Below are 25,120 nucleotides of genomic sequence, written 5' to 3'. Positions count from 1 at the left end.
CCCTAAGTACATTTATGAAGACACAAATGGTGTGACTCTACTTTGTGTACAACCAGAGATATGAAAAACTGTGCTCTATGTGTGTAACATGAATTGTAATGCATTGTGCTGTCATACATAACAAATTAGAATATAAATTTTAAAATTTTAGGAACAATCATATGTAAGGTTTCTGTGTTTGGGATTGAGGTCTCTGAAAGCTTCAAGACTGTGGCATGCTTGGTGGCTAGGAAGTTTCTGTGCAAAGACATAGAATGCCTGACTGCTATAGCAATGTCCGTCATGAGGAGGCTCTGTGTTAGTCTTATATAAATCTCGGCACACAGCTCCTGGGAATAAGGAATTCTCTTGTTAGACAACCACAATGTTTCACTGAGCCTAAACCTGCCCCACATAACAATAACTTTATACAACGAACTTTCTTGAGACAAAGCTCCTAATATTGCATATTACAACTTAGTATGTAAGCTGAGGAAAAAGCTGCATAATGTCGCTAAGTCTGTAACCTGCCTAGTAATACAATGAACAATATGTACTAATGATGCCTATGACCTAAAGTAACCTATTGATATAAATAAAGCTAGCAGCTCAGGCGAGCAGCTTTTGCTTTTGCCTCTGCACTTTGTCATTTTATGTCAATTCTTTTATTTTCCTTACAAACATAAGATATAGGAATGGCATAACATGCTAGATCTCTTTCTAATTTATCTTTATTTAAGCACATCTTGGGAGCAAACCAGATATAAATTCTTTTCCATTTGTCCTATTGCTCACAATCAACCAAAAAATATATATGAAACCAAAATGTGATGAAGAACAGTAAATTACTAATTCAATACTAGATAAATTTAAACTGCAAAACACTCAAATTAAGAAGTAAACTTGGTTCAGATGAGTTGTGCCTATGAGTAGCTGACTAGAGTGAACTCTTAAGTACTAGACAAAATTGTCAACTGCACTCCACATATGATTTAATTTCATATTTGGCCTCACCCAGAAGAAAAATGTAATTAGCATATTGTTCAAAGCTTATGACACAAAATTACATGTCCAAAATTTGTATCATTTGGATTTAATTTAAACCAAAGATATTTAAATTCATACACAGCCAACCCTTTGTATCCATGGGTTCTATAATCTTGAACTCTACGAACCATGAATCAAAAATATTTTTAGGGGCTGGGGTTGTGGCTCAGCAGTAGAGTGCTCACTAGCATGTGTGAGGCCCTGGTTCAATCCTCAGTACCACATAAAAATAAATAAATAAAATAAAGGTATTGTGTAACTACAACTAAAAAATAAATATTAAAAAAATTTTTTAAAAAGTTGTATCTGTACTGAATAGGTACAGACTTTTTCCCTTGTTGTTAATCCCTGAACAACACAGTATAACAACTATTTCCATAATATTTACATTCTATTAAGTATTATAAAATAAACTAGAGATGATTTAAAGAATATGGGAGAATCTGTGTAGGTTAAATACAAATACTATGCCACCATTTTATATAAGGGGCTTGAGCATCAGTGGATTTGGTATTATAGAAGGTCCTGGAACCAATCTCCAAGGCTTTTGAACCCTTATGACCTAACTACCCAACAAGAGGCAACTTATTTTGGTGCAAGGTTCCAGGGTTTCAGTACATGGTTGGCTGAGTCCATTTCTCTGGGCCCAAGGTGAAGCAGCACATCATGGCAGAAGCATATGGTGGAGGAGCACTGTTCTATTCATGGCATCCAGAAAGAGAGAGGTAGGGAAAAAAGGGCCACCAGGGCACACCCCTAGTGCCCTACCTACTTTCAGTTATACTCAGTCCCTTCAAACTAGGATGGACCTGGTCAGCTCTCAAAAATCCAATTACCTCCAAACATACCTGCATTAACACAGGAGTTTTTTGGGGGGCCACCTCATATCCAAACCACAACAACAACTATATGTAAATTTTTAAAAATTATTTAAAGTTTTCACAATGCAAAAAAAGGGGGGGTTACTTGTTTTTTTTTAAATTGAAGCAGTCTGGGTAACAGCTAGACCACTGGTTATGTAGTTTTAAGACACCCTGCACATAAATCCTGGTTCTGTCTCTTTCTGGTTGTGAGCTTCTAATAAATTATTTAATCTTTGGTTCTCAGAATTTCTTCATCTGCAAATTGAAGAGAATAATGACTCTCTACAGGATTAAATGACATAATTTATGTAAAGCATACTGGAAGTTATACACTAAGTGCTTAATATATGTCAATGATGATGATAAATGCATTTAAATGCTATCATTTGTTTTTACACTCTCATTAGGCCAAATTTTGAGGCAAAATAGAAATGGTGGTGGTTTTTCAATTTAAGTAAAGATATCTAAATCAAATAATTATGAAGTCACTCAAAGGTAAATTGCCTAGTATTACACAGTAATATCAAATCAGCTGGGCGAGTTCCATAAAAGGAAACATTTCTATTTAACATTTGTTTCTCTAATATCTATCTCTATGTGCTTAGCACATATTAATGCTCAATACAGGCTTAAAGAATTTAGTCAGTAGAGTTCATCAAAGAATATGGGTCAACCAAGAACCTGACCATCTTCATTTTCTATTTTTAGATATTTTGAGTACATTTATAAACTGAAGACTTTCTGTAGGAGGCAGCTTGATATGGGATAAACAATAGTCTTGAAATCAGAAAATATAAGTAAAGCAGGGCACAGTGGTACACACCTGCAATCCCAGCAATTTGGGAGGCTGAGGCAGGAGAATCACAAGTTGGAGGCCAATCTTAGAGACTTCCTAAATTAGGAAGTCCCTAAGCAACTCAGATCCTGTCTCAAAAAGGGGGTGGGAGGCAAGGAATGTAGTTCAGTGTTAAAGCACCCCTGAGTTCTATCCCCACTATTTAAGAAAAAAAAAGAAAAAGAAAGGAAGGAAGGAAGGAAGGTAGGAAGGAAGGAAATAAAAGAAAGGAAATATTGTAAAAATTAGGCTGTTCCTGAATGAGTCAGGTGAACTTTCTGGATTAAGAGTTTAATTCAGAAATAATTAAAACTGGTTAACTGCTAACCTTAAAAATACTGTTAAAACCCCTTTTGAATTCCACTGGAATAAAACTATTATTAACCAGCCAACCAAAATTTTAAAAATATTTAGAAGTAGCTGGGTGTGGCTGCACACACCTGTATAATCCCAGCAACTTGGGAGGCCGAGGCAGGAGGCTTGCAAGTTCAAGGTGAGTCTCAGCAATTTAGCAAGACCCAGTCTTAAAAAAACAAAAAAATGTCCAGGGATGTAGCTCAGGGTTCAATATTCAGTACAAGAAAGAAGTTTACAAATGATTTCCAATTGCCTATTATTTAAAGTCATTACTAATGAACCAAACTTCAAATGAAAGTAAATTGGGAAAAATGACAAGTTTTTAATGCTAGATTTCAATAAAAAATTATTCAAATAGCTTTTCAGAGCAGACATGGTAACAGTATGTTCCTCAAAGGCAAAAGTAGCTGCATGATAGCCAAGTTTTGGGACCCAAGGAATAAGACATTCCACCTCTAAAGCCAGTCCTTAAGAGACAGTATTTAAGCAGGAGTAACAATTATAAGGATAAAAGTATTCATAAGTTGGAGACATAATAAAAATTTCATTTCAATATTTAACATTTCCTGTTGTAAACAAGATAAGGTATTTATATGAATTTCTTACTTTCAAATTATTGAAACATAATTTTAAGCATAGCTGATGACAAACTCTAACACTTCTACAGTTTGGACATTAAAATATGCCCAGATTAATATACACACAAAAACACCAAGCATACTTTATTGTATCTTAGGTGCTCTATGGTACTGAAATTTATAAGAGGTTATGTAAATCATCAGAGAGAAATAAAATAACTTGAGTGGCAGAAAAAAAAAATGAGACCTCACTTCCAAGTAAACACTAGCAAATGACCTTTAATGGTTAATATCCTTGTCACCATTTTTCTCTCACTGTAGCAAAACCAACTAAGAGATGGCAATCAAAACAAATTCTTCAGTGTTTCTACTAAACTACTTTCTATTCAATGTCCCAAGCCCGCTGTAAGAATGAAAGCATTCAGTGCTGATGTCTGGCCATAATTCTTTTAAAATTACATTATAACTTTTCATTCTGCTGAAGCCATTTTAACCAATTCTCAGTTATCTACAGAAATAGGAAGCAGAGTTTTTAACAGTTAGCAAGATTAACTAAAATGATGTACTTTCCTGCCCACATACCCTCTATTAGAGGAGCAAATGAACATTGAAAACCCAAATTTCAGGCTGAAAAAGGAATAAGAACAACAGCATTAAGACTGAATTTGGGGCAAGTGTGTGAGGTTGGGAAGATAATGAGAGAAAAGCAGCTCTGTAAGAAGCTTTCTACTTTATATCCTTTTGTTTTCTAAGCAAAAAGTTGTGTTTCTAAGCATGTTGTTCCCATCCCCTCACGGCAATCTCACATCACCAATTATTCATGATGACTTGGTAAGTGAAAAGAAAAACTAATTTCTTAAAATGAAAGTTGGTAAAGTATGAGTCATGGAGGTTTTTAGAATTCCCTCCCTGATCATTATAGGAAAAATAAGCAACAAATTCAACTCTTTATACATAAAACTACTGAGAAGGACCTTAATTTTGAAAAAATAATCTAAATAAAGGCACTTTGCATTGTTATATTGAAACTCATTTCTAGCTCTAAGGCTTGGCAATCATTAACAAGCAAGCCATGACCAATCTCAGGTTAGTAGACATTAGCTATGTCAGTTGTGGTAGCTATTCAAAAATACTCCTCCTTTTTCCCTCTGGGCACATTTTAAGACCTTCTTTCCAATCATGTTGAACTCAGGTCTGGGTAAGTATCTTGCATTAGCTGCTAACAAAATATGAGCAGAAGGGGCATCACATCAAAGCAGAAGTTTTTCAAGCCACTATATTCTTCATCACATTCCTTTTTCCCTTGTCACAGTGACTAACAATATTTCAAGAGTTATTCTGGCCCCTGGAATGAGAATAACAATGACTCAGATGACCTCAACTGGGCATCTAGCAAAACAAGAAAATAATTTGCTTTAAGCCAATGAATTTTTTCAGTGGTTTATTACTGCGGCATAACTTGGCCTATCCTGACTAATACAACCAATCTTTATTTTCTGTAGACTGTCCATATAATTTTTCATTTAGTTATTTGACAGAAAAGTTGGCCATGTATTTGGTGACTAAAGTTTAAATTCTAAGCACCAGTTCAAAAAGAATGAAGACTACTTCATAAAAACTAATAAAACCAAGAGACTGTCAGTTGTTTAAATCAGGAGACTAAACACATCTTTACAAACTACCAAGTTTTTGTTTCTGCACTGTTTTGACCATGAACAATAAATGTGCTTATAAAGTTTTGTGTTTTTGCTTTTAAACTTATTTTACTGTGGGCTGGACACCACAATAATTTCTTTTTCACCCTACTATTGAGCTACATCTGTAGCCCTTCTAATTTTAATTTTTTTTATTAGCTACACATGACATTACAATGATCTTGGCAATGCATACATTTGAATCAATTGGGGTATAATTTTTCATTTTTCTGATTAAACAGATTGCAGAATCACATTAGTTATCTCCACAATAATTTTTAAGAATTAAATTATTTTCACATTAGGCACCAGAAGGTTATACAACAGCTAAGGTCACATAGGTAACAAAGGAAGTAAGGTACAAGAGCAAAATTCAAGGAGTTTTTCCACAGTTAAGTCTGAAAAGCAAATGTTAACTCTAATTAGTTGGATCATATACTGTATATTCATCTGTTCATTACTTCACCCAGTATATACTGAACATTCATTATATACAAGGCCCTTTTCTGACCATCAAGGATTTTACAAGAAGCAAGGCATACAAAGTTTCTTAATATCAGGATTTAAATACTAACTTAGGCATAAGTAACTGCAGATACTTATGAAAGAGCTAAATTAGTTATCTATTTCTGTGTAATAAAATACTCCACAAACTTAGGTTAAAAATGACCATTTTTGAGCTGGGGATGTAGCCTAGTAGTAGAGTGCTTGCCTATCAAGGGCAAGGTCCTAGGATCAATTCCCAGCACCACAAAAACAAACAAACAAAAATACCTCAAAACATTTATTTTCTCATAATACTTGGGGTTGACAATTTGGGCTGGGCTCGGCTGAATTGTTCTTCTGTATCACATGTTATTGGCTGGGCTCATTCATGTGTTCACAATTAGCTGGCAGCTTGCCTGGAGGTGGTCTAGTCCCACGGGAGCTCACATGTCTGGGGCTTCAGTTGGAAAGTCTCTTCCTATCCTTCTCTTCTTCCCTCCCTCCTTCAAGAAAACTAGTCTGGTTTTGTTTACAAGGTGGTAGTTCCTAGAGTTAGTATAAGCTGCACAACCTCTTCAATCCTTGCTTGGAATTCCCACAATGTCATTTCTGTAACATTCTACTGGTCAAAAAAAAGTCATTCAGCAAACTCAGATTCAAGAGGCGAGGAAACAGACTCCCTCTTCTAATGAGAAGAACTGCAAAGAATCTGTGAACATTTCTAATCTACCGCATAAGTGAATGAGGTTAATTTAAGAGAAAACATAGGCAGCTGGACACAATGAGAGGATCACAAGCTTGAAGCCAGCCTTAACAACTTAGTGAGGCCTTAAGCAACTTAGCAAGACACTCTCTCAAAAATAAACAGGGCTGGGGTTGTAGTTCAGAAATAGAGAACTCCCCTGGCACACGTGAGGCACTGAGTTCAATCCTCAGAACCATATAAAAAAATAAAGTACTGTGTCCACCTACAACTAAGAAATAAATATTTAAAAAATACCAAACAAACAACAACAACAAAAACCTGGGGATATAGCTCAGTGGTAAAGTGTTCCTGGGTTTAATCCCCAGTATAAAAAAAGAAAAAAAAAACATAAAACACAGGCAGATAAACAGAGCAGAATGGGGTTACATTAGAAGAATCAGAAATGGTCTTTAAGGTGCAGCTATCTGAAGAAGGAAGAACATTAAAGGTTGAAGGAACAGCATGTACAAAGATGTTGAAGTGGGAGTAGATCAGTATGTTGGAAGGACAGGAAAAATTCAAGTGTTACTATAATTCAGTGAAAGACAAAGAGGAAAAACCACTGACAAGGCTCAAAAGAGAGGTGAAGATCAGATGATGAAAGTTACTATAATTCATGATAAGGAGTAGTAATTTTATTCTAAGTATAATGGGAAGTTATTGAGGAAAGGGTGGAAAAAGTAAGGAGTTCTCTTAAGAGTTTTTGTGAGACATAATACCAACGGAGATGGGAGAGAAGTAATTAAATTATGGGATATATTTGGGGATTATTACCAATAAAATTAGTTAGTCAACTGGATATGGGGCTAGTGAAAAAAAAATAGTAATTGAGGATGGAATCCTGGGTTTGGGGCTTGAACAGTTTGGAAGATGGTGGTGTCAATTACCCATCCATTTCAACCTTAAAAAATAAAAATAAAAAATTTTCTACCTCTTCTTGTGTATGTAATATTTTTATTCAAGAGTATTTGAAAAAGTCTACATAAAATGTTTCTGGGGGCTGGGGCTATGGCTCAGAGGTAGAGCGCTCACCTAGCATGCATGCTGCACTGGATTCGACCCTCAGCACCCCATAAAAATAAAATAAAGAGATTGCGTCCACCTACAACTAAAAAATAAAATATTAAAAAAAGTTTCTGTGAAATGTGGGTTCATAAAAAAGAAATTCACAGTCTGGATAGCACAGTGACAGAGTGCTTGCCTAGCATGTATGAAGCCCTAGGTTTGATCCCCAATACCATAATAAATAAAGAAATTCATGAACCTAAAACTACTCTAAAAACTTAAGTTTCCTAAATTAAAAGAGAAACCCAATCAAAGAAAATCTAGAACACCATATTTTGTACAGATAGTGATGAAAAGACATGCTAAATAATATAAAGGAGATCATAGCTAACACTTTTTAATTTAGTCATAATTTCTCCCAAATTATAACATATTCTGGAGAACTAAATGTTATTAAGCCATTTTTCAATACTTTTTAAAAAATTATAATACCATATATTTTAGGCAAATATTATTCTCCATTCTGATAGCCCAAGAAATCTTAAAGAAAAAAAGTTATGTAAGAACATAAGAATCACTGTTAACAGACAATAGGATTCAAAATATATATTTTTTGTTTAGATAACATAACCATAGGCCTAATGGTTTCTAGCATTCCCATTACTGATCTGTAGTCATATTATCAAAGCTTAAAATAATATGTGGCATGGCATATGTGCTCAATAAACAATAAATAAATCAACATATTCCCCTATCAAGATACTATAAATGTCCTTTTCAAATGGAGGCTGTATGATTAAAATGTCAATCACTCAGAACCCTTCCATCTTCTTAAAAAACCACAGAACAACAAACTAGAGCCATTCTTCTCCTAAAAATTTGAAACCAAGTAAAAAAATACATATTTTAAGCAGACACACTTTGCATTTGAAAAACATCTACAAGGCAAGAAGCAGGTCTTCTTCTGCCCAGGTTTATAGAAGGTTAAACAAAAGAATTAGAAAGGACCAACACTGAGTTGGGGATGTGATTCCAGCAGTGAAAAAAAAAAAAGAAAGAAAAGAAAAGGAAGGGCCAAAGCTAGTCCCTTCAAAACTCACTATATTCTCTAAATTACGTTGGACTTATTATTTACCCAAGATAAGACTGTTTCTCTACGAATAAGGACACACTGTCAGGTATGGTAGTGTATACCTGTAATCCCAGTGATTCCAGGCCTCAGTAAGGCACAGGCAGGAGGATCTCAATTTTGAGGGTAGTCTTAGCAACTCTGAGACCCTAAATTGGTCTGCCTCAAAATTAAAAAAAAAAAAATTTATATATATATTTGAAAAAAGAGTTGGGAATGTAACCCAGTGCTAAAGCAACCCTGGGTTCAATCCGAATCAATATCATGCTTTTTGTGGAATGACAGCATTATATATGATTTTCTTTTTGTGACTCTCAAGTTTTCTACATCAAACACATTTTACTTTTATAATTAGAACAAAATACAATTTTTGGCTGGGCACAGTAAAGCATGCATGTAATCCCAGAGAGTTGGAAGGCTGAGGCAGGAAGATCATGAATTCAAGGCCAGCCTAAGCAAATTAGCAAGATCCCAAGCAACTCAGCAAGACCCACACATATATATATAAATAAGTAACTTCAACACCATCATATTTATATGTTTTCTTATGCTTTTGGTAGTACTGGCCTCAATTTTCAATTATTATTTGTATATTTGATCTACACTGAGTTTAACATTAAGGCAGAAATATATCTTTTTTCTTTGTGGTAGTGGAAATTGAATCCAGGGTCTCACACTTGCTAGGCAAGCACTCCACCACTGAGCTATATTTCCAGCCCTTTTTACCTTATTATCTATTTTGAGACAGAGTCTCACCCTCACTAAATTGGCCAGGTTGGACTCAAACTTGTGATCATTCTGCTTCAGCCTGCTGAGTAGCTGTGATTACAGGTTTGTGCCTTTGTGCCTGTCTATATTTTCTTTTAACTCTTTTATCATCAATGAGATGACAGGAGAATATTTTAAACTACCAGTTAAGGGTCTACAAAATACAAGAATTATTGTTGCATTTGGGAAATTCATTTGAATGGTCATTACAAAAATTGCAACAGTATAATGTGTCAAGTGCTTACACATATTAACTCATCAATTCTTCACAACATCTTATGAGAAAGGTACTATCTTATCATCTTTTAAAAGAATGAGAAATTATGTCATAGAGAGGTTTTAATAAAGACTAAAACACAGAGGATCTGTCTCCAGAATTGCCATTCTTAATTTCTGAACTAGAATGCTATTTAAAGGATGAACAGAAAAAGTGGGAACAGAAAAAATAACAACCCAAAAAGCGATAACGTGAAGAATGAGATCAAGTCACAAATGGACTTACAAGAAGATTTAGGCAAAAAATTTAAAAAGATGGGCACATGGGAAATACAATATATCTTTATTATTTATTTTTATAAATCTCTAGCTTCAAAAGAAAAAAATTTCCCTCTTTCCTTATTTAGGTGCTATCTCTAAAGCTTAGTCTCTTAGGTTTCTCAGCTGTTAACACCTGTGCACTACCACAAGATAACAGTGCTCTGAAGAGCAGGTAATAATAAATAATTGTCACATAAACTGTTGCTAACATTAAATTCTTTTAAGAGTAAAGCCAAAAGTAGTAGCAGAGGCCTATGATTTCACTGGTTGACCTTTTGTTCTTTGCCTTTCTGCGCAAATAGTCTAGAGTCTTTCAAAATATCTATATTTCTCTTACAACATGTCTACTACATATCTTCAATATTTTACTTTTCCCAAAAAACTTAGTCCAGTTTGGGTTACAATATGGCTCTGGTAAGCTAATTTTTAGTGCTTTGTGCAAAGCTGAAAGTCAAACAAAAGGTAAACTCTATTTCTCACAGATTAGAAGGGAACTTTCCAGAATGAGCTCATCTGATCCTAAGCTTTACCAAGCATGAAGTAATGAAAATTTCATCTTTCCTTCTTTGGTTTGAATTGGTGATAGCATTGCCTCAAAGGCTCTCCTATATACATAGATAGAAAAAATATTTTCAATTTCCGATTTTTTTTTTAAAATAAAGTATTTTAAAAGTATGTACTCATAAGAGTGTAGGCACAGGTTGGAGTTGTAGCTCAGTGGTGGAGCACTTGCCTAGTATGTGTGAGGCACTGAGTTCAATCCTCAGCACCACATAAAAATAAATAATTTTTTTTCTTTTTTTTCCAGAAATTTTAATTGATTTTATTATTATTATTATTTTAAAATACATGATAACAGTGGAATGCATTACAATTCTTATTACACATATAGAGCACAATTTTTCGTATCTCTGTATATAAAGTATGTTCTTGCCAATTTATATATATAAACATATTTCTGTAAATCAAAATCGTCCTTTGTTCATATTTGTAAGCTTTTCTGAGTATAAACAGCCAAACTGAACTAGTAGCATCTCCGAGAAAAAGCATTTTTTTTTAGAAATAATATAGTTCAACTACAGATTGCCAATGTTAAGACCCACAAGCCTAAAATCCAAGACCTCTCTACAATTTAATTTTGATATTATGACTGTTTTCTAAGGATTTATTATACAAAATTAACCTCAATTTTCTAATCTATAAAATATGAATTAAAGTAACCACTGCTATGAAAAATCATGACATTCTTATTAGATACTGCTGAGGCATTTATAAATTGATAAAAAATAGTTACCTTATGATAGAAAGACTGCTTAACCTATGAACATACTATGTTTAGAAAACAAACCTAAGTAAAGAGTGACTGCTCTCTCTAGATATTTTATTCTAATATAGTGATCATTTTCAAGTAGAGGGATGTGATGTAACCCACAGAGAAATGATAGGGTAGCACCAAAGAGAGTAGAGAAGGTATAGCTAAAGGTTATACAAAAATGGCAGATCTTAGCCTCTGTTACTTGGTCTTTCTTTTTTAATTCCTCACTCTTTTGATTTCTTAGACTTTTTTTTTTTTTTTAATCACCAATGTGAACAATGTGAGACTGATAACACTAGCTTTGTGTAGTTTTACTCTCTATTTGGAAAATTTTACAAATTTAAAGGAATATATATATTCATTTTCTTATTTTTTTCAGAAGATCAATTTTAAAAAGAGTAATAATATTTTAAAATTTTAAAACATATAACAGTCTTCACTTATTTTCTAATTTGTCAGTGACAGGTTGGTGCTAGATACTCTGAAGAGAGGACAGGAAAGGAAATTCTTACAGTTAAGTATTTGAAAAACTAAGAGAAATAATATATACTATCACTTAACTATCACTTAACTGTAAAAAAAATGATGTTTCAGTATAACCTGGTGATGATAAATTCTAGGTATAATTAATGAGAGGAAAATTAATAAAATTTTCTAGTTACTTTAAATCCATTTATAGTAATATCAATTTTAAATCCTGAAAGCTAAATAAACACATTCAGAACAACTAGAAAAAAGAATAATACATGCCTTGTAAAAAACAATGACATTTCCAAAAAAAGAAGTTAGTCAAAAGCAAGAGCAAAATTACATGATTATACGAGGTTAAATTTATAAAATATACTAAAATCAAAAAGTAAAATAAACATACAACCCTTTATCCCCTCATCAAATTATTCTAAAAAAAACTAATATTGCCACTCCAAAAAATTAAAGCATAAAAATCTCTTTATGATTTCTTTTTTTAAAATCATGATTTTATTTATTAATTTTGTATTACAATTCTTAATGCACCATTATACAATAATTTATCATATCTCTGATTATATATAAGGTATGTTGACACCAAATTCACATCTTCATACATGTATTTTGTATAATTTTGTATATTTCACCATCCATGCTATTCCCCTTCTCCCTTCCTTTCCCTCCCACCTCTATTCCCCTGCTCTCCCTCCCAACCCCGTTTTGAGAAGACATTTGGCATTTGTTTTTTGGGGATTGGCTAACACTTAACATAATCTGTTCTAATGTCATCCATTTCCCTGAAAATGCCATGATCTTATTATTTTTTATTTCTGAGTAATATTCCATTGTGTATAAATGCCACATTTTTTTAATTCATTCTTCACTGAAGGACATCTAGGTTGGCTCCACAGTTTAGCTATTGTGAATTGTGCTGCTATAAACACTGACGTGGCTGTGTCCCTGTAATATGCTGTTTTTAGGTCCTTTGGGTATAGACCAAGGAGAGGGATAGCTGGGTCAAATAGTGGTTCCATTCCCAGTTTTCCCAAGGAATCTTCATACTGCTTTCTAAATTGGCTGCACCAATTTATGATTTCTTATAATAGCATAAACATTGCTTCATTTCATTCTTTTAACTCTTCCCCTCTAACATTTACTTTTAGCTCCTATGGCAACTTCTTTGTTGGCTCAAACCTTTAAAAAAGTCTAAAAAATAAGGCTTTATATGAGAGGCCACTGATTATTGATATTTTTTAGTCTTATAAAAGAAAACTTGTATATATTATTAAAACTGGATGGCATGTGGTATATGGTATATTAGTCTTCCATATGTACTGAAGTTCATTTAAAAAGGCTTACAAATCAGATTATTCTGTTATTTAAAGTATTAATAATGATCTTATCTTATGAAGAATACAAAATAAAATCTATTATTACAAAATGGTTTGCTCTAGTTCTTTTTACTCTTTTATCCTTTTCTTCCTATATTAAGTTGTAAGTTCTTGACAACTTACTAAACACTGAACTTATCAATGTATTTAAAAAGGCATGATTTGAATTAAAATATAAAATAGTACAGGAATTTAAATGGTAAAAAAAGCTCAAAGGAAATTTCCCTGGAGAGGAACTGGATTTTTTTTTTTTTTTAATGTCACATTTGTCTTGTAGATGCTTACATAGTTCATTTCTCTATCTCACTCACTCCATAATGCTTATTACATTGGCTTATACATGTTCCCTGAGCTTGTCTGAACCACAGAATATCGTCAATAACTTCCTTACTTTTGGCCTATGAATCATTTACTTGAAGATCACAAATAGGTGCAAAAAATATTTCAGGAGATGGATAAAAACAAAATAAAAACTTGTACTTACAACTTGAGATTCACGAGCTTTAGGAAACATTTTGGCAACATTGAGGCCATCAATGACTATATCAAAAGGAGGACAGGATTTTACAAAGTTCTCAAACCTCTTCAGTTCCTAAAAAAGAAGTCAGACAAAACATTAACAAGAACTTAATTACAAATAAAGTGACTTTCTTATTATTTTGATAATTCAAAATATTCTTCCCTTACAAATACATACATATATAAATATACTCTCAAAATGAAATCTGAAAAAGTCAGCCTAATGGATGCAAATGCATATAATTAACTTATATAGTTTTATAATCTCATAGTGCTTTAATTTCACAGAGTATCTTCATCTGCAATTTCATTTGACCTGCACCCAGCCTATGTAGGCTGCTAAATTGATTTACACAATAAGCAAAAAGGCAAATATAATGTCAAAATTCCTAAGTCCTGTCTTGTAAGTGAACCTCAGAAATGCCAGCCTACCAGTACAACTGTGCTAAAAGAACAAGACTCTAAAATTTTTACCTCCTCTTTTATCATTAATAGTCTTTTATTTATATATAGCTATTTTGAAGAAGTGGAGATCATTAATTCAACAAATACTTGGGGGTTTCTGTTTGTATTTGAGATGGTATCTATGTTGACCAAGCTGAGCCTGAATTCAAGATCCTTCTGACTTAGCCTCCTCAGTTGCTGGGGTTATATGTATGCATCACTGTGCCCTGCTCTAACAAATATTTGCTTAGCCCTTTACCAAATGAGACAACAATCCCTAATTTAATGGAGAACTATGGGAAGGCATACAAAATAAATCAAATTAATAAGTTATTATATATTAAATGTGATGAGTGCTATGGGGAATAAAAAGAAAGGGAAGGGTTCTGACATCTGGAAGTGATAAAATAGTTTGTGCTGGACTACCAGATAATAATAGAAATTCTAGATTAAAACCCAACTACATTTGAAGGTACTAAAGAATGACAAAAAGCAGGCAGAAACTGAAAGGGACATGATATTTGGAAGGTTTGGTAGTTTTAAAACATTGAATGGTAGAGTGCTCATGCATTCAATTCACCAGTAACAGAAAAAAACAAAACAAAACAAAACAAAACAAAATACCACATGTCTGAAATTTCTTTAACACTTCTCCCACCTCAAAAGGTAGAGTCATGTGGCTGGGATTGTGGTTCAGCTACAGAGCACTTGCCTAGCCCGTGTGAAGCCCTGGGTTTGATCCTCAGCACCACATAAAAATAAATGATAAAATAAAGGTATTGTGTCCCACTACAACTAAAAAATAACTATTTCTTTAAAAATGGTAGAGTAATTATAATTCACTCTTCTTGAATATCCTTTGTATGTATGTGAATGAAGGAGATCAGAAGTGAGGCTTTATGACTTCTGAGGATAGGAAATAAAAGACACTATACCTTTAAATGCTTACATAAAAATCAAGAAAGACCTGCAACTATTTTATGTAATTTTTCACTTTAAGAAGCTAGAAAAAAAGGTAGTATATCAAATTTCAAAGAAAGTAAAATAATAAAAAAAACCTTTTTCTAAATGGATCATAAACCTAAATCTAAAAGCCCAAACTATGAAGTTTCTGGATGAAAATTGGAAAATTCTTTGCAACACCAGATAGGCAAAAACTTCTTGAGCAGCAAATAGAGTCATCATTAATATTCATTTAGTGAACTCCTTGATACAAAACCCCTCTGATGAACAGAGCATAATTTTTGTAGTATTCTGGCCAAAAATTCATTCAGAAAATTTAATCATAAGGAAATATCAGATAAATCTAAATGGAGAGGCATTCTATAAAACAATAGGCCTATTTTTTTTTTAAGTTGAGGTGAAAGACCGACAAAACTAAAACTTTCCCTACTCACTTTAAACTCAGTTTAAAATAAAACATGACAACTAAATGCAATGTGTGATACTGAACTGAATTTAGGGAAAAGAAAAGCATATAAAGGACATTACTGGGACAGTGACAAAAACTATGAACCATGGATTTAAGATGAAAACTCTCTTTGGACCAATATTGACTCATTAGGGAAATCTTTACAGTAAGAAACTATTACACATCCACTAGAATGGCTGAAATTAAGAAGTCTGACTATAATAAGTATGTGGAGCAACTGGAATGATTAGACATTGCTGGCAGAAATGCAGAATGACACAACTTTGGAAAATAATCTGGCAATTTCTTTTTTATTATTTATTTTTATTAGCTATTCATGATATTACAATGATCTTGGCAATTCATACATTTGAATCATTGGGGTATAATTTCTCATTTTTCTAATTGTACAGATTGCAGGATCACACTGGTCATAGAGTCACCTATATACATACTGGCAATTTCTTATAAATTTAAGCATACACTTATACTGTAACAGTGGTCCACTTTACCTTTTTTTAATTTGGCTAACTTCACTTAGCATTATCTTCTCCAACTCCATCCATTTACCTGCAAATGCCATGATTTTATTCTTTTTTTATTGCTGAGTAATATTCCATTGTGTATATATGCCACATTTTTAAAATCTATTCATCTATTGAAGGACATCTAGGTTGGTTCCACAGTTTTGCTATTGTGAATTGTGCTGCTATAAACATTGATGTAGCTGTGTCCCTGCAGTATGCTGTTTTTAAGTCCTTTAGGTATAGAACAAGGAGTGGGATAGCTAGGTCAAATGGTGGTTCCATTCCCAATTTTCCAAGAAATATTCATACTGCTTTCCATATTGGCTGCACAATTTGCAGTCCCACCATCAGTGTATGAATGTACCATTGTCCCCACATCCTCGCCAACACTTATGGTTGTTTGTATTCTTAATAGCTGTCATTCTGAATGGAGTGAGATGAAATCTTAGTAGTTTTGATTTGCATTTCTCTAATGGCTAGTGATGATCATCAGTGTTTCATGTATTTATTGACTGATTGTACATCATCTTCTGAGAAGTGTCTCTTCAGGTTCTTGGCCTGTTTATTGATTGGATTATCTTCTGGTGTTTAGCTTTTTGAGTTCTTTATATACCTTAGTGATTAGTGCACTATCTGATGTGTGTGAGGGGTAAAGATTTGCTCCCGAGATATAGGCTCTCTATTCATCTCACAGATTGTTTCTTTTGCTGAGAAGAAGTTTTTTATTTCGATTCCATCCCATTTATTGATTCTTGATTTTAATTCTTGTGCCACAGGAGTCTTATTAAGGAAGTTGGGGCCTAATCCCACATGATGGAGAATAGGGCCTACTTTTTCTTCTATTAGATGCAGGGTCTCTGATTGTATTCCTAAGTCCTTGATCCATTTTGAGTTGAGTTTTGTGCATGGTGAGAGATGGGGGTTTAATCTCATTTTGTTGCATATGGACTTTCAGTTTTCCCAGCACCATTTGTTGAAGAGGCTATCTTTTCTCCAATGCATGCTCTTGGCACTTCTGTCTTTTGAATATAGCCCTTGGTGCTTATTTTATTTTATTTTTTAAAAATGTTTATTTTTAATTACAGCAATATCTTTATTTTATTTTTATGTGGTGCTGAGAATCGAACCCAGTGCCTCAAGCATGGTAGGTGAGCGCTCTACCTCTGAGCCACAACCCCAGCCCGCTGCTTATTTTAAAGGGACATGTTTATTTGTTTGTTTGTTTTTTCCATTTCCTCTTCTCCCTCTCCCCTTCTCTAACCTAGAGGTGGGGAAATAAGATTACCTTGAGTTATCTGTTCTCCACAGAAAGATGTCACCAGAAGAACTAAGAAGTGACTATCTCCCAAACTAACAAGTGAATTTCAACACACCATCAGGCTGCATCTGGGACCCCTTGGCCAGGGCACACCTGGAATGTAGCCTTTGAATAGCTTCTTTAAAAGCCCTCTGTTTTCCCTGATAGGTAGATCCACAGCCTCTGGGACTAGAGTCCCCTGTGTTTCTCCTTTCTAGCAAAGCAATAAGACTTTTTCCTTTTACTCAAAATCCTGTCCTCATTAAATTGGCATGAACTGGCACTGGGGACAAGGACTGAGCTTTTCGTAACAATTGAGCAATTCCATTCTAGATATATGTACAAAAGAAGAATGAAAACAAACACCTGTACAAAGACTTACAAGTGGATGTTGATAGTAGCTTTATGCCTAATTGCCAAAATTAGGAACAATTCACATGTAATTTTTTGTTTCTATGCTGGGGATGGAACCCAGGGTCTCATGCATGCTAGGCAAGTGCTCTACCACTGAGCTACATCCCTAACCCCAAATTGGAAACAATTCAAATTAGTGAATAAATGAAAAAAAAAGTGGCATATCTAGACAATGAAATACTATTCAGCTATTATAAGAAACTGTTGCCAGCACACTGTGGTGCATGCCTGTAATCCCAGTGGATCCCAAGTTCAAAGCCAGCCTCAGCAACTTAGAGAGACCCTCTATCAGAAAAAAAAGGGTGAGGGGCTGGGGATGTACTCAGTGGTTAAGTACCCTTGGGTTTAAGTGCTGGGAGCCATCAGCCAAGTAGGAATGACAAATTCCTTGCCAGCTTACTCCCATGCTGTCTAGTGGAAGGACTTCTGAAAGGTGACCTTGCTCAAGGACCAGGGCAGGATCGTGTTTAGGGTGTTCCCCCTTTAGAATAGGGCAGTTTAGCATAATAGGAGAGTAGGGTGTTTCCCCTTTAGAATAGGGCGGTTTAGTATAATAGGAGATTAGGGTGTTCCTCTTTTGGAATAGGGCGTATCCTGCTGCTGAGTTCCTCTTGAGTGCTTAGGGTCAGACAGTATATTTTGGGAGACAGAAGCCCATGCGGATTGGATTTTGGCAGAGTAGTGGATTTGGGAGAGAGTGGATTTGGGCAGAGAACGTAGATTCCCCCAGAACGTGTTTGTAGACGGCCGGTGTGAGTTCGGGAATAAAGAATTGCTGTTTGAATCTACAAGCTGTGTGGAGACTCGTGATTTGTGCCCAGCCAGAGACTGCAGCATCTGGTGGCTCGTACGCGGAACGCCTGAAGCTTGGGGGTAAGTGAAATTGCTCGCCCCTGAGGGAAGGAGAGCAAAAGAATGGGTGACCATTTCAAAAAACAATGTGTTCTTCTTTTGATTTATTTTGTTTTTCTTTCAAGCTGCCTATCCCTAGAAATTTCTCAGGCAAACTGGAAAAAATGGTTGACTAAAGGTTTGAAGTTTGTCGGCCCTGAGGAAGAGAAAATTGATACAACGATTTTTTATTCCGTTTTTGCTTCATTCAATTTCAGTTTTGTTTTGTGTTACCTTATTGGGTTGTGTTATCTTTATAGTAGATTAAAACAAACTGAAAAGATGTTAAGTAAATTGTTAGAGGTTCAGAACATGGAGAAAGACGTTTTAGATCAAGCAAAAGAGAAGGTCTCTCGAGCTAGTCAGACAGAGGAAGAAAATTTAAAGGAAAAGGGGTTGTTAGGAAAAAAGCCACAACAGGAGGCTGTTACTAACTCCGTTTTATCACAAGAGAGTTTAATTCAACCAACAGCCCCACCGATAGAGACAGCTGAGTGGCCCTCAAACCCCGTAGTTGATAAATGGGATCCTGAGACAGGACCTCAAAGATTAGCATGCCCTGTACTTGAAGGTAGGAGGGCAGCGAATTCACCGTGCTTTAGATTTTAAAACAGTGAAGCAGTTAAAGGAGGCTGTAACAACCTATGGTCCCCAAGCTCCCTTCACGGTGAGCATAGTCGAGTCCATTACTAACTTGGACATGACGCCAGCAGATTGGGCTAGCATGTGTAAATCTGTGCTAAATGGAGGACAATATTTGTTATGGAAGGTTGCCAATGAGGAATTTTGTGCAGAGACAGCTAGGCGAAATGCAGCAGCCGGTTACCCTCAAAGAAATTTAGAAATGTTGCTAGGAAAAGGACCTTATGAGGGTCAGCGGCAACAAATTGAATATGATCCTGCTATATATGCACAAATTGCTGCAGACGCAGTTAGGGCATGGAAGACTTTACAAGGACATGGAGATTTACAAGGTCAGCTATCTAAGGTAATACAGAGAGCTAATGAACCTTACGCTGACTTTGTAGATAGGCTAATTCAAACGGCTGCCAAAATATTTGGGGATACGGAACAAGCAATGCCATTGATAAAACAACTGGCTTATGACCAAGCAAATCGTTGCTGCAGAGAGGTTATTAGACCATGGAGACATGAAGATTTAAACACATATATTAAATTATGTAGAGATATTAATGAACAAGGGCAAGTCTTGGCAGCTGCAGTACAACAGGCTTTAGATGCCAGGCCAAAAACATGCTATGATTGTGAACAAACAGGACATTTTAAAAGGAGTTGCCCCATAGGAGGAGGATTTAACAAAACTAGGTATCAAAGAAATAGAATACCGGGTATTTGCCCACGATGCCGTAGAGGGAGACATTGGGCTAATGAATGCCGTTCTCAAACTACCATAGAGGGTACTCCCTTATCAAAAAACGGACAAGGACCAGGTATTTACCCACGATATCGTGGAGAAAGGCATCAGGCTCCATTGCCAAAAAACGGACAGCCGGGCCCAATGCTCCGGGGCCCACAACCACAAATATACGGGGCAGTGGAGGAACCCAGCAACACCATCAGAGTAGTGCCCAGGACACATTGTCCATTAAATCCCTCATCAGACAAACCCGAGGGAGCGCAGGGTTGGACATCTGCGCCTCTGCCAGAGCAGTACTAACTCCAGAGATGGGAGTTCAAATCATTCCCACAGGAATAAAAGGACCTCTTCCTCAAGGGACAGTAGGCTTATTATTGGGATGTAGTTCATCTACATTAAAAGGACTTATGATAAGTCCCGGGGTAATTGATCCCGATTATGTAGGTGAAATAAAAATTATAGCTAGTTCTCCAAGAGGTATATCAGTAATTTCACCTGGAGACAGAATAGCACAGTTGTTAATAATACCCAGCCTACATAATAAATTTCCTAGTCATAGTGTAAAAAGAGGTTCCAGGGGATTAGGCTCCACAGGTGTAGATTGGACTATGTTGTCTTTAAATTTAGATTCTCGCCCAATGTTAAAACTAAATATTCAAGGACACGACTTTAATGGGCTACTGGACACAGGTGCAGACCTTAGCATCATATCTAGTAAGGAATGGCCAAAACATTGGCCATTACAACAAGCCACTCAAACGCTTCGAGGCCTAGGAGTGGCTACTAATCCCCATAGAAGTGCAATGATATTAGATTGGAAGGATCCTGAAGGATGTGAGGGAACTATACAGCCCTATGTATTGGATCATCTTCCTATAAATTTATGGGGACGAGATGTCCTAGATCAATTAGGTTTGACGTTAACAAATAACATCAATCCTAATGCGCCCACTACTAGGGCTAGACAAGGTTTTAGGAAAGAAAAAAGATTAGGAAAACAAGGACAAGGTATAGCAGCACCAATTCAAATAGATCAAGGAACAGACAGACATGGGTTGGATTTTCAGAAAGGGCCACTGAGACAATAAAAATTACTTGGAAATCAGAAAGACCAGTGTGGGTTCCTCAGTGGCCCCTGACTAAAGATACAAGTAGCCCATGATCTGGTCAAACAACAATTAGCGGAAGGACATATACAACCTTCCATATCTCCCCATAATACTCCCATTTTTGTCATTAAAAAGAAATCTGGTAAATGGAGATTATTGCAAGATTTAAGAGCCATTAATAATGAAATGGTTATTATGGGACCTGCTCAATCAGGGATTCCTCAATTGTCTGCTTTGCCAAAAACATGGCATGTTTTAGCCATAGATATTAAAGATTGTTTTTTTCAATTCCAATTCATCCCGAGGATAGTCCACGTTTTGCATTTACTATCCCTGCATTAAATCATGAAGGTCCTGATCAGAGATATGAATGGAAAGTACTCCCTCAAGGGATGGCTAACAGTCCAACTATGTGTCAAATATATGTTAATAAAGCAATCCAGCCACTTAGAAATCAAAATCCTGAACTACAAATATTTCACTATATGGATGATGTATTATTGGCACATAAAGATAAAAACATATTGCTGGAATGTTATGCCACACTTACAAACTTATTAAAAATTATAATCTAGAGATAGCAATAGATAAAGTACAATTAAATTTTCCAATTAATTATTTAGGAGTTCTATTATCCTCAACCATGGTCCGTCCACCAAAAATTCAAATACGAGTAGATCAACTCAAGTCACTTAACGACTTTCAAAAGTTATTGGGAGACATAAATTGGATAAGGCCTTATCTAGGCATACCAACAGGAGAGTTGGGACCTTTATTTGATATTCTAAAAGGTCCATCAGATCCAAACTCACCTTGCATATTAACTCCTAAAGCAAGAAAGGCATTGAAAATTATTGAAACATATATGGAAAATATACATTTGGATAGAATTGATATAAGTTTGCCTTTATTATTTATTGTACTACCAACAAAAAATATTCCTACAGGAGTATTTTGGCAAGAAGGTCCATTATTGTGGATACATTTATCTTATTCTCCTAACACTATTCTTACTAGGTATCCTGAGGCTGTAGGACAATTAATACTCAAAGGAATAAAAGCAGCGAAGGGAGTGTTTGGAATTTCTCCCAATAAAATTATTACTCCATACACTATGGATCAAATTGATGAGTTAGCTAATGAGTTAAATACTTGGGCAATAATCATGTGTAAATCTAATGTTTCATTTGATAATCACTTACCATCTAATCCTTTGTTGTCTTTTTGGTCTAAGCATCCTGTAGTTTTTCCAAAAATGACAAGAAAAACCCCTATCATGAATGCTCCAAATATATTCACTGATGGGTCAAATAATGGTACAGCAGCAGTAGTTACCCCTGATCAAACTTTTACATTTTTAGTACCCAAACAATCAGCTCAAAAGGTAGAGCTTAATGCAGTATTACAAACCTTTTTAATGTTTAAAGATTCTGTATTTAATTTATTTTCTGATAGTCAGTATGTAGTTAATGCTATAGTATCTCTTGAAGATGCTGGTAGGATTTCCCCTTCTTCTACTGTTTTCTCTTTGTTTTCCACTATACAAAGTCTAATCTGGGACAGAAAAGATCCATTCTTTATAGGACATATTAGAGCACATACAGGATTGCCTGGAGCCCTTAGTTTGGGCAATGATTTAGCAGATAAAACTACACATGACATACATATTTTCTCTACACTAGAAGAAGCTACGAATTTTCATAAAAAATTCCATGTTAATGCTAATACTTTACAAAAGCGTTTTAAAATAACTAAGGAACAAGCCAGACATATAATAAAACAATGTCAAAATTGTGTGACCTTTTTACCACAAGTTAATCTTGGAGTCAATCCTAGAGGACTGATACCTAACCATATTTGGCAGATGGACGTCACACACTTGCCAGAATTTGGAAAATTAAAATATTTACATGTTACAGTTGATACTTCTTCCGGATTTTTGATGGGCTCCCTTCATGCAGGAGAAAAAACTAAAGATGTTATAGCTCATTGCTTACAAAATTTTGCCACTGTGGGCGTTCCTAAACAGTTAAAAATTGATAACGGTCCTGGCTATACCTCTACCTCTTTTAAACAATTTTGCTCATCATTTGGTATTACTCATATAACAGGAATCCCATACAATCCACAGGGACAAGGCATAGTTGAAAGAGCTCATCAAACTATTAAAACGTACTTACTAAAACAAAAAGAGGGAATTGGAAAGGGGTATATATCCCCCAAAGATAAACTTAAAATAACGCTTTTTACTCTAAACTTTTTAAATTTGGATTCATCAGGACTTAGTGCTGCGGAAAGGCATATGTATCCAAAAAATGTGCATAAGCCTAAAGTTCTTTGGAAAGATATTCTAACAGGACAATGGAAAGGTCCAGACCCAGTGATTGTCTGGAGTCGGGGCTCTGTTTGCGTGTTTCCACAGGGAGAACAGCAGCCGATTTGGATTCCAGAAAGACTAACCAAAACGATTTCTACAGATCGAAAAGAAGATGATTTGACTCAAATCCATAACAGCTGATATCCAGAACTCCAGCTTGGCCATTCTTACATCTGCGACTGTGATTAACCAGGATGCTTTTTTCAATATCTATTTTATTATTGCATTTTCCACATCATAAGGTTCTATTTTTATTTTTTGAGCTCATACAAACCTAGGTTAATGTTTTTCTGATCAGTTTTATTTTTTTGACTATAGAGTTTTTAAACATTGCAATGGAGATTTCACCTAGGTAAAGCTACAAGGCCTTTATTATTATCTTATGTGTTGTACGTTTGTTTGCACATTTGTGTTTTGTGTTGTATGTCTGTGTGTGCGTATTTTATATATGAGGAGCGCTCATGAGAAAATGGATCCGAATTATTTTTTTTATTATTCACGTGATTTAAATGGCTTAATTTAAATTAGGTAAACAGCTGTTAAAGATTGTTTTTAAAGGTGGTTAACAGATCTGCTTGTTTACTAATTTAAATCAGGTAAACAGCTGTTAAGGATTGTTTTTTAAGTAGGTTAACAGATCTGTTTGTTTACTTTCACCTTTCCTTTTCATTATATTTAATAATTCTTTTCAGGTTAATGTCTTTTTAGCATCAGTGCCAGAATTCCTATCTTCATCCCAATGAATATAACTCAACAAGTATGCTCAATCAAGGAGTCAACTTACTTTGGGAGGAAACGGACTTTGGGAAGAGACGGACAGATTGATAGATTCCTCCCCTTTGAACTGCTTACAGAACTTGCCTGGACTATGTAACTACGTTTAGTGCAGCAAATTGTGGTAATGCTGGCATATCTTTGCTGATGGTGTCACCAGTGATCTTTGCTGATGGTGTCACCAATGATGCAATTTTTCCAAAGGAACTGTCAATTGGCTTGGTGTCGTGGCATTTCTGTATCCTCCTCCCTTCTGCTAGTGATGGTCTAAAATTTGGGGGCCAATGGCTATATGCTGGACCGGTAGTCAGTGACGGGTATGATCCAATTGCAGTGGTATCAACCTAAGACAGGAGGCTGACGCCTAAAGGTCAGTTGCCTAAAGGTCAGTTTTCCGATGACGGGTAAGAACCATATGTTGAATTGGACAACCTACCAGGCACGGTCCTTAAGCCACATTAACCTCACTCCCCCACTGGCACCAAGGCCAAATTTGGGGGCCAACAGAGGTGAGGCAAAGAACCTCATCCCCCCACTGGTGCATAGACCTATCCACAAGTATGGCTGTATGCTGGACCGGTAGTCAGTGACGGGTATGATCCAGTTGCAGTGGTATCAACCTAAGACAGGAGGCTGACGCCTAAAGGTCAGTTTTCCAATGACGGGTAAGAGCCATATGTTGAACTGGACAACCTACCAGGCACGGTCCTTAAGCCACATTACTTGTTGTTTAATTAATCAGAAGGGGGGAGATGCTGGGAGCCATCAGCCAAGTAGGAATG

At 35.4% G+C, this 25,120-nt stretch overlaps 1 protein-coding gene across 2 annotated transcripts in view; it reads right to left on the bottom strand.

Annotated features, from left to right (window-relative positions):
* Prorp (protein only RNase P catalytic subunit) overlaps window positions 1-25,120 on the bottom strand; it is a 135,434-nt gene that overhangs the window by 77,147 nt on the left and 33,167 nt on the right. For both annotated transcript variants that reach the window (XM_076850190.2, XM_076850189.2), the window contains exon 5: window positions 13,682-13,789. In XM_076850190.2, coding sequence (XP_076706305.2) covers window positions 13,682-13,789 — 108 coding nt within the window. The remainder of the gene's footprint in view (window positions 1-13,681; window positions 13,790-25,120) is intronic.

Source organism: Callospermophilus lateralis, chromosome 3, assembly GCF_048772815.1.
Source record: "Callospermophilus lateralis isolate mCalLat2 chromosome 3, mCalLat2.hap1, whole genome shotgun sequence".
Lineage (NCBI taxonomy): Eukaryota > Metazoa > Chordata > Mammalia > Rodentia > Sciuridae > Callospermophilus > Callospermophilus lateralis.
This window is presented reverse-complemented; position numbering and strand designations above follow the sequence as displayed.